At 33.2% G+C, this 14608-nt stretch overlaps 1 protein-coding gene across 1 annotated transcript in view; it reads left to right on the plus strand.

The window, feature by feature from the left end:
• Positions 1-14608, plus strand: part of CBP (sarcoplasmic calcium-binding protein) — a 38928-nt gene that overhangs the window by 11880 nt on the left and 12440 nt on the right. The window contains exons 2-3 of the mRNA XM_088259694.1: positions 12080-12346; positions 14360-14521. Coding sequence (XP_088115820.1) covers positions 12080-12346; positions 14360-14521 — 429 coding nt within the window. The remainder of the gene's footprint in view (positions 1-12079; positions 12347-14359; positions 14522-14608) is intronic.

The following is a 14608-nucleotide window of genomic DNA, read 5'->3' on the forward strand; positions in this document are numbered from 1 at the left end:
ATTAGGTTTATTAAAAAGGATTTGTGACGTTTATTTGTGAACTTTGGCTTAGCAATTGGATGAAGAAATTATAGTAGCTATATCAAATATTAGACCACATATCGCTGAAATTTGTAAAACCCAATAAGCTCAGGTATCACATTAAATAGTTTTGTCCCAAAAAAATCATTGGAGTATTTAAGTTTTTATTAATGTGATTTGTAACGTGTATTAAAAAAATCGGTTTCATTTTTAATAAAAGTTATCTTTTTACGATTTTTGGATCCTTAGTTTTGATGTACCGCGAATTTTCCTTATGATCAAAAGTGTTCCCTGACTTCAAAAAGGTTCAGAACCACTGATCTATACCTTTGTAGTACATCGACCACGTGGGTTCGCTCGAACAGTAGGTACATGGTAAGGTGGACGCGTGGATTTCACGTGGGTCTCGGCACGTAGACAGCACTCGTCTCTAGCTACCGGCAATGCCAGGAATACATAGAGCTGGGGTAATCGCGCACGTATTATGTACAATAGGTATGTCTGCTACAAAGTAGGTACCAGTCTGGTCGTGGTTACGGAATGCACCATGACCTAATGACGAATGGTCTGGCCTTCAGCATTGATCAATATGTTATTGTTTACGTCAAGTACGATTTTATGAGCATAAAAATAAAATGAGTCATTAGCTTTACTGATATTTAAATACAAGAAAAACTTCATTATAGATGCATATATTTATCGACGCGGGAATATGAAAGTCTGTGCCCCGTAAAATACAGGGATTACGACCTTTCATTGCCCGGTTCGAGTGATCACTTTCTACACTGTGTAAAATTCACGTATCTATCATTGATTGACAACCACATTACTTAATTTTTTTAAAGTTTTATTTAATTAAATACATCACATACTCGTACATTTTTTGAGTAACTGCCACTGTCTATGGTTTAAAATTTCCTTATAATACTGTAAAACCTCGATATAACTGATTAATTAGGGTTAGAGGGTGTTCGTTAAAGTCGTAACATAAAAATTTGAAAATGTGAACATTGTATTTAGATATAAATAAACGAAACAAAATACAAACGTAATTCTATCTATTGTCTCTGGGCCATAGACATCAACAAATAGAGCCGGCAATAATTTATAAATGTCACCAGTATAAAAATAACTCCATCGTTTCTGTGACGTCATTCATTGCCAACTTACGAAAATAACGTTTTTTCGAAGGCGAATTTTCCAAAAGAAAATGATGAATGAAAATATTAATTATATCGGCTGTTATAATCACAAAACGAGTCTAATACAATCCTTTATAGTTTGAGTATGTTAAATTACAATAGATATTCCTCCCGTCTGACAAAGTTCCATTAATGAACTCTAGTTAAGAATTATTAGTTGAACGGAAGTAGGATTAGCGATGAATTCCGTAAACAACACAAGTGGCCAGCTATCTTCCATAGAATTTAATCGAATATTTCCTAAGCTATTCAATGTTGTTACATTACCAACTGCTCGAGTTAGCATTCGTTGGAAGGTTATTGGCCTAGTCTCGTACGTTAGATAAAATCTAATCGTCGGTTTTGGGTTATTCGTTTTTAAAATATCTACTAAATTTTATATATTACTTTAATATCGGATAAGAGATAAAATATCTATAAATATCTCTTTCTTCTTGTCTGCATTGGGTGTACAGAAGGGTTTAATCCTGGGACCAAATGTTACATAAGAGTTACCGTAGAACGGGGCTACTTGAACTTTGATGTGTTTCTTGAGCCCGGTACAAAAAAATTCTGTATTTGGTCTACAATAATGAACGTATCGTGACAATAAGTGTCACCTGTCAGGGAAACAATGAATCATGTCGATACGACTCAAATCGCTCACTCCTTTCTACAACGTCATATATCAAAAATCGTCAATTTTCAGTTGTGCATGTTTTTAGAATGCCCAGAAAATGTACTATATCCAAGCAAAAGCGGCATATTTTTTAACTTAATATTTACCCGCTACAGGGTAGAAAGTGTTGTTTTTGCATTTTAAAGAAAAGATATTGTTTAATAATTTTTTTAACTGCACTTAATATTTTTCATATGGAGAAAAAACATTCTCAGGTTTTACCTAAAAAGATCTGTTGCACAGTAAAAAGTTCAATAAGTGGCTTGATATTTATTTTTAATGCATTTTTTTATATTTTTAAACCTAAAAAAACTATCTCCTGAAAAATCGAGTTTTTTGATATATGACGTTGTTGAAAGGAGTGAGCGCATATCAAAATTACAATACAATTCAATCCAAACAAAATGCAGTGTTTAAGATAAAATACATACGCAACTAACTGGCTAACGAAGAAGAATTTATCTTAAGGCATTATTCAGTATGCGTGGGTGTATTACAATACCATAACGCTTAATAAATAAGTGCATAGCGCCTGACGCCATTTAGCATAATGCATCATAATGATGGTGTCTGTCTAGAACGTGGTTTGCGGTCAGACGTTGTTTGTATAAAAAACAAAGTTATTTTTAGACCGGCTGAGAGCGTGCTTTGTACCCAATTATACAATTACATACTCAAACACATGTAATTATGCTTATTACTTCTCAGTTTTTACGTAGTTTTTTTGGTTGTAGCGTCACTTAGCTTTGAATAAAAAATTAGAGCATTGATCAGATGGAGATCGTAATCCTTGTGAAAAAATCTTTAAAAAAGTTATTGATAAAAGACAAGTTTTTAAATTTAGTTTTAAAAAACACAATGAGATTAAACTACGTATTATCTTCTTAATCACATTCTTCATGACGGCAGAAAACTATCCAAACAGTTTATTTTAAGCCAAAAAAGGTTTTAATTCATTTCAGTCTATTAAAAGTAGTTTTTAAACCGTTTTAATTCACCAATAACGGTTTTAAAACTGTTTCCTTCTACCGATATTGATTTAAACCCGTTTCAATCCACCAAAAATGGATTAAAATCGTATCGATTCATCAAAAAATGGGTTTCAACTGTATGATTCCCCACTGAAACTGGTTTTTAATCGTTTCAATCTATCACAAATGGTTTTAAATCGTTGCGATACACCACCCATCGTTTTAAATTGTTAAAAGCAAGACAATAAGTCAGCCAGTAAAAGTTTTGGGCTTTCTTGATATTTATCAGTCTGGATTGATTTAAAAAAAATGGAAACGCGTACAATCTGTTATGGAGTGTAACACCAAAAAGTAAGCAGAAATATTCAAATCGTTTTTTTTTTCATTTTTCGTCAGATATTTCGTGGACGTGTAATTCCGAAGTTCGGCCAAACCATGTGGCCACTGGTCACCCAGATTGCCCTATTGGACACTACATATCTGACTTTTTGTAGTTCTGTCTGAAAAGCAAGGTGTACACATAAATCGATCATAGTTTCTTGCCGATCCGAAAGCATACATTTCGACAAGAATACCGAGCCACCTCATAAATTAACTAAACCATCAGTAAAATATTGCTCACTCCTTTCAAGAACGTCATAAATCAAAAAACTTGATTATTCAGGAGAACGTTTTTAAAGTATAAAAATATAATACAATGTATTAAAAATAGATATCAAGCCACTTATTGAACTTTTTACTGTGCAACAGATCTTTTTAGGTAAAACCTGAAGGTTTTTTCTTCATTTGAAAAATATTTAGTATATTTAAAAAAATAATTAATTAAACAATACCTTTTCTTCAAAATGCAAAAACCACACTTTCTACCCTGTAGCGGGTACATATAAATTAAAAATATGCCTCTTTTGCTGTGATATAGTACATTTTCTGGGCATTCCGAAAACATGCACAGCTGAAAATTGTCAATTTTTGATTTATGACGTTCTTGAAAGGAGTGAGCGATATATCGTTCACACTTTTAATATGGAGTTATTCACACACTATTCATTCAGTACTTAATGGCCACCCTAAAGAATGTTTTATACGAGTATAATACCTACCCTACCCTACTCAGTAAACTTGACAACACTGTTCCCTCTTTAATGTTTTTACATCGCTTATATTAAATGGAGCAGGTGGTTACTTGATAGTTTGGCAATAGTGCAAATTTATAAAACAACCTTCTTGTTGTGATGAAATACAAATTATAGTAAATTATCCAATAATATAAATTATAGTAAATTTTGCCAGCGTAGCTCGCTGGCAAAATTTACTATAATTTATATTAAATTTTGCCAGCGAGCTAATCTTCATCTACATCTCTCCAAATTTTCTTTTATTCTTTCGTCGTTTCTTTTCATTATTTTTATTTGTTTATTATTTTAATATCATTTTATAAAAAAATGTTGTAAAACATATCGGCTGTCCAAACTCAAAACACAGTAAGGAACATTTTTTTGTAGTAGGTACGTTGTTTTTGCATTTTTGGACTAAGTAGAATCTACTTAGTCAAAAAATGCAAAAAAAATGGACTATAAAAAAATATCCATTACTGTGTTTTAAGTTTGGACAGCCGATATATGGCTGACTAAGCATTGCACCCACCACTTCAAGAGTCAAGCTGGAAAAGGATTTATTATTATTATTATTATTATTATTATTATTATTATTATTATTATTATTATTATTATTATTATTAATAATAACCTACACATTTCAATCAAAAAGTTTCTTGTGTATGGGATACCCCAAAAAACAAACAAAAAAAATTACATATAAAAATTCCTTTAATCGTATTTGAGTTACTTGTACAAGGTGGGCCGTCTAACACGTGGAGTTTGGATCGACTGTAAAAATAAAATAAATACTCATGGTTTTTTTTAAATCAAATCCACAAATCGCGATGAAGGCCCTTTTTTCTAATATTAAATAGCCCACCCTTTAAAATAAACCCTATTTAAAAACAACTAAAAAACGGTCCGATGATGTAACTAAAACTGTTAAAACAGGCTACTGATGTAACTGCTAAAAGTATCCTTTTTTCGTACGCATTGAACTGCATCATTCTCAAGGATATATTTATACGCAAAAAACAACCTTTATCTGTCCTTGAAAAAGGAATATGTTGACTGACTGCCTTTTGGCAAAGCTTGACTCATTTTACATGAGCAACAATATAGTCAAAAGGGTAATTTTAATATCATTATTCTGGTACGTTATACGTACGATTTTACTCATTTTTTACACGCAGACTTTATTTGAAATGCCTCCTTTAAACTCCTGTAACCCGTTTGTTATGAATCTATAAAAATGCAAAACGCGTTGCACGCGATCTCCCCCCTGGGTGAAATTAGAGAATCATGATGCGTTTTTCCTGTCGAGAATTTCCGACCGGCTTGGGTTTCAGTTTCTCACGAAGAAGGTTGTGTACTTGTTACCTTCGCTTTCCCAAGGGCACTTCTGGACGCTTGTAAACAAGCCACGAACGTATTGGTGAAATAAGATATTCTATTTTCGTCCGCATTCGTTTGTTTTTATTAGTTAACCTTGAAAATTCGACAACACCTTGCCTTTTATTATACCACAATTTTATAAATATACTTTTGGTGTCTGGTTTAAGGCCCAGCATTCGTTAAGGCGCAACTTAATTTTCTGTAAATCCAGGTAACATTTAACGTTTCATTAATTGATTCGGCAGTGACTTTGTGGTGAAATCTATCCATTTTTAAATTATGTTTTACTTAGTAAATAACACTATTTCTTAAAATCTACAGTAGATTTTAAGAAATAATGGTATTTACTAAGTAAAACATTAACAACAAGTTATTATAAGGAATAAAATTTGCCCACCAAAGGGTTAAAGTTTGCCCACCAAAGGGTCACTGGTCAAATAAAAATAAAGTGGAAAAGCAAAAAATATTGGTTTTAATCTAATAATATATTAAAATGCAATTCCATCACGAAGTGTCACTGGATAATATAAATCTATTTAAGAATATAATAAAATGTTTAAAAAATAAATATCAAGGCACTTTTAGAAAATTTAACTATGCAAAAAATCTGTTTAGGTAAAACCGAAAAGTTTTTTCTCCATTTGAAAAATATTCAGTAAGTAAGTATATTTATAAAAAATAATTTAACAATACCTTTTCTTCAGAATGCAAAAACAACACTTTCTGCCCTGTAGCGGATAAATATTAAGTTAAAAATGTGCCGCTTTTGCTGGGATATTGTACATTCCGACATTCCGAAAACATGCATAACTGAAAATTTACGATTTTTGAAATATGACTTTGTTAAAGGAGTGAGCGATATGTCGTGTAAATGGGGCGCTCGGTATATTTTTATTGGTTCATTGGACCACCGCAATGTGTCATGGTGCTCAGTGCAGACAGATCCTTTCTTCTTTTATTGGTCTGGGTTTTGTTTTTGTTCTGTCGCAGTGAGTGGCGCACATGCTCGCGCATTGTTTTGTAAATACACAATTACCCGCGTCATTTCACATTTAAATACAAAATGAAATAATGAGCCATTGTTTACAACATTTGCATTTTTTCCACACGCGGTTGTTTTGACAAAGCGTATCAAATCATTTATAAGATTGTATTTCCATACCCAATATATACCGTAATTAATAACAAAGGTTTTTAGTTAGGTACCAAATGTATGATAATTTTGAATTTTTAAGTTTAGTTTGAATTTTAAATTGCAAAGATATGATGTTGCCATATTGTTCACATTTGTCTTTGCACGAAATGGCGTCCTCATAGATGGTGATTTTGAATTTCGAGTTTTATTTGAATTTTAAATTGTATCCGTTTGATGTTGCCATATTGTTCACAGACAAATTTTGTCTTTGCACGAAGTGGTGACGTCATAAGTTTTGAATTTCGAATTTAATTTGAATTTTGAATTGCATCGGTACGATGTTGCCATATTGTTCACATTTGTCTTTGCACGAAGTAGTGTCCTCAATTCCTTATCAAAGTAGGTACTTCACAGAACACAATATCGTAACACTACGTAAGTAGGTACATACAATCTAGTTGTTATTTATTGTTTTATATTAAAACACCAGCTGTATATCAATATATATATCCATGCTGATAAGAAAATTAAAAAAGCCGGGACTTGGGCCAGTCAAAAAAAAAGAGTTTCGCTCAACGAGTGTTTCGCTTAACCAGTAAGATTCTGGAACGATTTATGTTCGTTATGAGGGGTTTCACTGTACATTTTTCACAGCCAAAAACATTTTTTTTGGTATATTAGAACAGTCCTCGTACAGTATCGAACAGATCAATTGAAACAAAACTTTTTTGTTGTATTTTCGTAAAAAGTTTTGTAAAATCTTTTGTTGATTAGTTATATCACAAATTAATATTTAATATGATCTCATTTGGGCTCAATCAAAGATTTTACTCTTCTTAGCATCTATTATATAAGGTTTTGGCACGTGGATGCCATTTTTTCGTCTCGAAACCATACCTGAATTATGGACAAAATGAGCTTTTCCACCGTAGTGCAATCCATTTTGGAGAGCCGATTGTTATAGATTGCCGATAGATTTTCTATTAGGTTAATGTCTGGCAAAATTCTTGACCAGTTCAACACAGTTCATTGTTTTTTGTGTGAAAAATTTCATATTTTTTTTGGATTTGTGGTAGGGGGTTAAATCCTGCTGAAATATTCCATTACCATTTGACCTTCGTTTTTGTATCTCTGGTAGTATCTTTTCCAGTAGAATTAGGTGATACCTACTTCTCGCTATTTATCATCTCAGTCACTGAAAGAAGCAGCTCGGCTGTCCAAACTTAGTAGAATTTACTTATTCCAAAAATGCAAAAAAAACGTACTACAAAAAAATGTCCCTAACTGTGTTTTGAGTTTGGACAGCCGAGCTCTGGTCCATAATACGAGGAACACCTCCAAAACAATTTTTTAGACGGTGTTGAAAGTACGAAAAAAAGTTTTGTTTCAATTAAATTTGTCGATACTGTAAATAAATAAATCGAGGGTCATCCGTAGCGCAGAAATTCGAAGCAAAGTTTGGAAATTTTCCGCAGTTCAATGAAGACGACCAAGTTTGTTCGTGACCTCGGCGGAGTGGAATACATTAAAGGCAGTCATCCTGAATCAATCCATGCGTATTGTGAGCTGTGATTGGGGTCACTTGGAAGGCAACCGATCATTGTGCGAGTACGAGTCGTCAAGTCGGCAATAGATTTTTGTCACGAAGTTAGTTTGTTGGCTAAAAAATTAATATAAAAAAAATCACAAGACGATCGATAACATTCTTAACTGAAATCTGTAAAGAACTAAGGGAGATAATAAGGTTTTAACTTTAGATTTTTTTATATATTTTTTAAATTTAAAAAAAAATTAATATAGTTACATTTTTAAGTACAACATAATACAATTTCTAAACATTTATACATATGGCAAACTTATGGTTTTAGATTCGCTGTGCCTCTCCAAAAAAGAGACTGAGCTCTTGTGCTTGGAGAGGGACTTACAATCAAGGTTTAATGTTTTATATAATTAATGGTATAATATAAGTGATTTTTTTCACTCTAATATTTATTCAATAACCTGGACTGTTACCTGAAGCGGAGGGCTGATCACCTTTTCTTCGTGTGTTATCGATCAAGATTACACTGCGTTTACATAATGCAGTGCCCTATGCACCATTGGGGTGCGGATAAGGGTTTGAAAAAATTGAATGGTATAATAGTCTTTTAACCGTTAGAATGCTACGCGGCGCAAAAGCGCTGCGATCGTTTGTATCGAAAATTGCGGCGCAGCGCAAAAGCGCTGCGAGTTTCAGTGTGTTTTCGGTGCTCCGCGGGAGTGCACGTACGCTAACCTCGCGCGTAATTTGTGATGAGAGTGCATTCTCATACATTTAAAAATAACTTTTATCGTTTTTTTATATTATTTAAAAAAAATAACCATGTCACGTGCTATTATTTCGAACGTTGATTCGATTCCTAGTGATTCTACGGGGAGTGAAACGACAGATACAAATAGTGATGATAGCAGTATTATAACGCATCGAAGAAAAATATTGAGGATTGAAAGTGAGTCTTCTACCTCCTCTTCATCTACAGAAACAGAAGAAACACCAACTTTTGCCAAAATTCCTCCGACAAAAGTGTTTTCTAAATCAACAAATGATTTTTTCGAGACTCCTGGACCTAGGCGGGCGCCTCCTCCCGATGGCACACCCATAACCTATTTCAACATATTCTTTACCATATCACTGCTCGAAACCATCGTAAGGGAAACAAATCGATATGCTGCACAGTTTTTGGCCTCGCACACTGTATCGGATAATTCTCGAGCAAAAAAGTGGACGCCGACAACAATATACGAAATGAAAGCCTTTCTTGCTGTCATACTCGAAATGGGAATAACGAGAAGGCCAACAATTAGTAGTTATTGGATGAAAAATTCCCGACACATACCATGGTTTGGGACAATGTTTTCAAGGGATAGGTTCCAACTGATTTGAAGTTTTTTCACTTGGTTGATAACAGATTATTATTTGAACCAGGCCATCCGAATTATGACCCATGTGGCAGGTTTGATGTGCTTGTCAAACATGCAAATACCGTATTTCATCAGCATTATGTACCAAATCAACAACTATCCATCGACGAGTCGTTAGTTGGTACTCACTGCCATTCTTCGATAAAACAATATATTCCAAACAAAAAACACCATAAATGGGGAATCAAATTTTGGATGCTGTGCGACTCGGTTTCCAAATATTGCTTGGGTTTTTTCTGCTACAAAGGAGCTAAAAATACAGATGACAGAGATTCGGTAGAAAAATATGGTCTTGGATTTACGGTAGTGCAAAAATTGCTTTCAATTGGAAATTACCTGAACAAAGGTTATCATTTCTTTACAGATAATTTTTACACAAGCTTACGATTGGCCAAAGCCCTTTTGGAACAAAATACATATATAACTGGAACAATAAGACGTAACAGAAAAGAGATTCCTCCAGAAGCTAAGAAAGCAATCGTAGGAGAAGCCAAATACCTAGCACATGAAAATGTTTTGATGTGTTCATTCAGAGACAAAAAGTCCAAACCAAAGCCAGTCATATTGATTTCATCCAATGCAGATACTAATAGTGTGACGATCAAGAAAAAGAAAGGGAAATTTGAAAACGAAAAAGTGAAACCAAGCATGATTGATGACTACAACAAATACATGGGAGGTGTGGACGAATCTGACAAAATGTTGTACGTGTATTTGGACGAGCGAAGAACCCTAAAATATTGGAAAAAAGTAGTATTCAACATTTTTGGAAGAATGGTACTCAACTCTTATATTTTGTATGTTTCCAACACTACCGAAAAAAAAATGACCCGGCTCCAATTCACATCGAAAATTATTGAGGATCTCGAAAAGGAGTGGATGAATCATAAAAATAGCGTGTCAACACAACCATCTTCATCAAAGAAAAAATTTGCGCTGGAAAAATTACCGGGACGTAACTTACGCCAGTGCGAGGTGTGTAGCAACAGAGGGAGTGGGATAAAGCGATCCCGCCCTATTTGCGTACGCTGTAGGAAAGGCCTACACGCTATTTGTGCGGCAAAACATAATTGTTGAGCTATTTTTTTTTGATTTTTTATTTTCTAAAAGAAATAAAATACAATAATATTGATATCACTTTATGTTTAATAAACATTAATAAACAATAAACATTTTATCTTTATAATGCAAAAATAATTAATAAAATTGATTGATATTTGTCTAAGTTAGAGTGTTTTATTTGACACCATTATTTTTTCCTCTAAATTAATCAATATGTGTATAGCAATTTTCATTTATTTTTGCCAAAATTGCTTAGCACTAAAACGGTTAAATATATTTTTTCAAGATTTATGTTTAATGGGCATTGATTTTTTTCTTAAGAATTTTTATATCTTCTATTTTTTAAATTTCTTTAGGGAGTTAATTGAAATATTTAATTCCCAAATATTTGAAGATATTTATTTCGTTTTATTAAATATTACATGTTTGAATAAAATGAAAAACTTGCGTTCGCATACGTCATCAAATTTCCGTCATCGAACGTTTTATGACGTCATGTGGTTTATTGTTTATGGTTCATAGAGCTGTAATAGTAGTAGTGTGGATTTTTTTGTTACCGTAAATGTAACTGAAATATAAAATCGTATACATATGTATACAATACATTCAGTCAAATAAATGCCAAGTTTTTAATTTAAAATATTTTGTAAAATAAAAGTAAAATTTAGCGCCCAGTTATGATGTTTTTTCGCTATTTTTTTTTTCATAAAAATGTCATAATCTTTTAATAAAACCTAAATAACTGATTACATGTAATAAATGTGTTTTCACAATTTTTAATTATGAATAATAATAGTTGTTTTTACATTTGTTATGCGAAATACTATCAACCGCTATTTCCGGCTGTAGATGATCACATGTTATCTGCATAATAAAATTATATTTATATAAATAAACAAACTAGGTGAATCTCTTCCTTATCGTTGAATGCCTTCAATAATAAAAATCTAATATGTTATTCTTTAGTTCCATTTTAAGAAAAAGTTGTTTTCAAAATTATCTTGAATATTATAATTTATTTTTTACTAACTGTACTCGGCCACGTGTTTCTGTAACCAGTAAATGGATCATTTGCAGACAGGAGGAATATCTAATTTAACATAGTCAAGCTATAAAGGATTTTTTGTATAAAGGAGGTTTTGTGTTTATAACGGCCGATATAATCAATATTTTCATTCATCATTTTCTTCTGGAAAATTTGCCGTTAAAACGTTGTTTTCGTAAATTGGTAATAAATGACGTCACAGAAACGATGGACTTACTAATATTGGTGACATTGCTAAATTATTGTCGGCTCTATTTGTTGATGTCTGTGGTCCACCCTCCCACCCTCCCCGTTCATATTTGTATAACACAAATGTTAGTGTAGTGGTAAACAAACAATCCACAGTACTACTATTATAGCTCTATAAAGCAGAGACATTTTGGGCTACGCCACATAACACTATGTTACCGATAGTCTTGTGATTTTTCATATTAATTTATTAGCCAATAATAACATATAATAAGAATGATCCATTCGGGAGTATGTAAAGATGCTGTCGCCGATGTTAACCGTCTGATCTCGGTTTTCGCAGCAGAGCGCGCCGGCCAACACGCGTCGCTGCACCGGCGACAGCTGCCCGATCGACATGTCGCGGCTGCGGCGCAACAGCAGCAGCGACAGCAGCCGCGCGCTGTCGTCCAGCGCGCCGGCCGCCTACAGCCTGCTGCGCCGCTTCAGCAGCTCCGTGGAGACGCGCGGCGACAAGAAGAGCGACGCCAAGCGCGAGCGCGGGCGCGACGCCGACCAGGACTCCGACTCCGACTCGGACTCCGACACCGAGCGTAAGGGGGACGAGAGGGTAAACATTTTTCATACAATTTTTCATACAATTTTTCATGCAATTTTTCACACATGATTTCATACAATTTTCATAAAATTTTTCATACAATATTTCATTCATATTTCATATAATTTTTCATACAATTTTTAATACAATATTTCATACAATATTTCATACATATTTCATATAATTTTTCATACAATTTTTCATACATAGTGTTTTTTTTATTTTTTTTCCTTCGCCTCCGTGGTGTAATGGTTCAGCTACCGTGCTGATAGATATTGAAAATAAAAAAAAACCTGCCTTTCTTCCGAATAAAATCTTCATTGAAACTCATTACCCAAAAAGTTAATAGTTGATTTTAGTAGTTTTTCCACTATATCCCTCACTCCTTTCAACAACGTCATGTATCAAAAATCTACATTTTTCAGTTGTGCATGTTTTCGCATTACCCAGAAAATGTACTATATATAACCCAGCATAAGCGGCATATTTTTAACTTAATATTTACCCGCTACAGGGCAGAAACTGTTGTGTTTGCATTTTGAAGAAAAGGTATTGTTTAATTATTTTTTTAAATATACTAAATATTTTTCAACTGTAACTGCAGAAAAAACCTTCAGGTTTTACCTAAAAAGATCTTTGCACAGTAAAAAGTTTAATAAGTGGCTTGATATTTATTTTTAATATATTTTATTATATTCTTAAACTTTGAAAACGATCTCCTGAAAAATCAAGTTTTTTGATTTATGACGTTGCTGAAAGGAGTGAGCGATATGTGTTTTCAAAAACGATTTGATATTTTATTTTTATTAAAATTTAAATTGTGAAATCCATATAACAAATAAATCTTTGGTATCAACTATTCACATTTTGGTATCAATAAGAATAATGCAAAATCATTATTCAATGCAACATGTTGCTTAAAATTTTTCAATACCCACCTAATACGCCATCCGTAAAATAAATTAAAATTCATGGGCAGTACTGTTTTATGGGCAAGTCAAGGCAAACCAGAAAAAATATTCAAATTCTTCTATACGCTGCAACAAATGTGACACCAAAATAAAAACACCTTGTAAAAAGGACCAAACCCCTTTATGAACTATATTGTTCATTCATTAAAATAACTGAATGCTTTTAAATAAGTACTTAAGTAAATTTATTTGTGACGAAGGTTGTCTGTCTAGTCCAGTTTTTTCTCAACATTTTTATGTTTTTGAATTGGTGTGAGAATTTCTTGAGGAGCTAGCTCTATTGTCTCATTCGTTGTTTTCGCTTTAAATTGTTGATTATTTTATTATTTTTAAAACACTGTTTTTGAGAAGAAATAAAACTTTATTTACTAGTTTATAAAAATATTGAATGAGTTATGTTTATAATTGCAGATGTAATATATTAAAAAAAAAATTATATATTAAAAAAAAGACAATCATTGTTCCTTATAGCTAAATATCACTAATAAATTATATGGTAACATTTTTCACCCAATAATATCTTCTTCATTCATTCTTCAAACCCTTATCCGCACCCCAATGGTGCAAAGGACACTGCATCATATAAACGCTGTGTTATCTTAATCGTTAACTCACGAAGGAAAGTTGATCAGCCCTGCGCTTCAGGTACCGGTCTAGGGTAATATTGAATAAATATTAGAGTAAAAATGATGAGGCGAATGTTATTGGTAAAACAAGCAAAGCAAGACCGAGGAAATCTATTTAAAATATTTGAAAGTGGTCAGGAAGATAGATGTATGAATTTGGAAGAGGCGGAGATTTGTTAACAAAAACAGATTGGTTTGGCGTTCTAGTCTCTTTGCCTATCCATGTGGTGAACCGGCGTGATTGCTAGTAAGTTAGTTAGTAAAAATAAATCACCCAGGGAATCGAACCCGGGTTCTCCAGCACTGGCCATTACGCTACGGAGGCGAACAAAAATTGCGCGTTCACAGAGTGGAATATTTATTATTCATTAATATATTTTATATTCTAAGCAATCGATATTTTCATTTGCAATTTTTTTATTTTTCAGTCGGACTTCTGGCGCCGTAAGATGCGCACTTTCCACGGAATCCTGGACATCAACAAGGACGGAGTCATCTCGTACGATGACTTCCAGCTGTTGGCCAAGAGGTTCGAGGATTTGGGCCATCTGGATGAAGCGCACGCTCAGGAGTTCAGAGATGTCGTCAGGGTGAGTTTACTTTTTTAATAATAACATACTACCAATCCGTCTGTTTTTATCGTTGTGGGGCATCGCAACTAGAGATATGACTAATGT

Source organism: Brachycentrus maculatus, unplaced genomic scaffold (genome assembly GCF_059751285.1).
Source record: "Brachycentrus maculatus isolate JH-2025_06_01 unplaced genomic scaffold, ASM5975128v1 h1tg000119l, whole genome shotgun sequence".
NCBI classification, from domain to species: domain Eukaryota; kingdom Metazoa; phylum Arthropoda; class Insecta; order Trichoptera; family Brachycentridae; genus Brachycentrus; species Brachycentrus maculatus.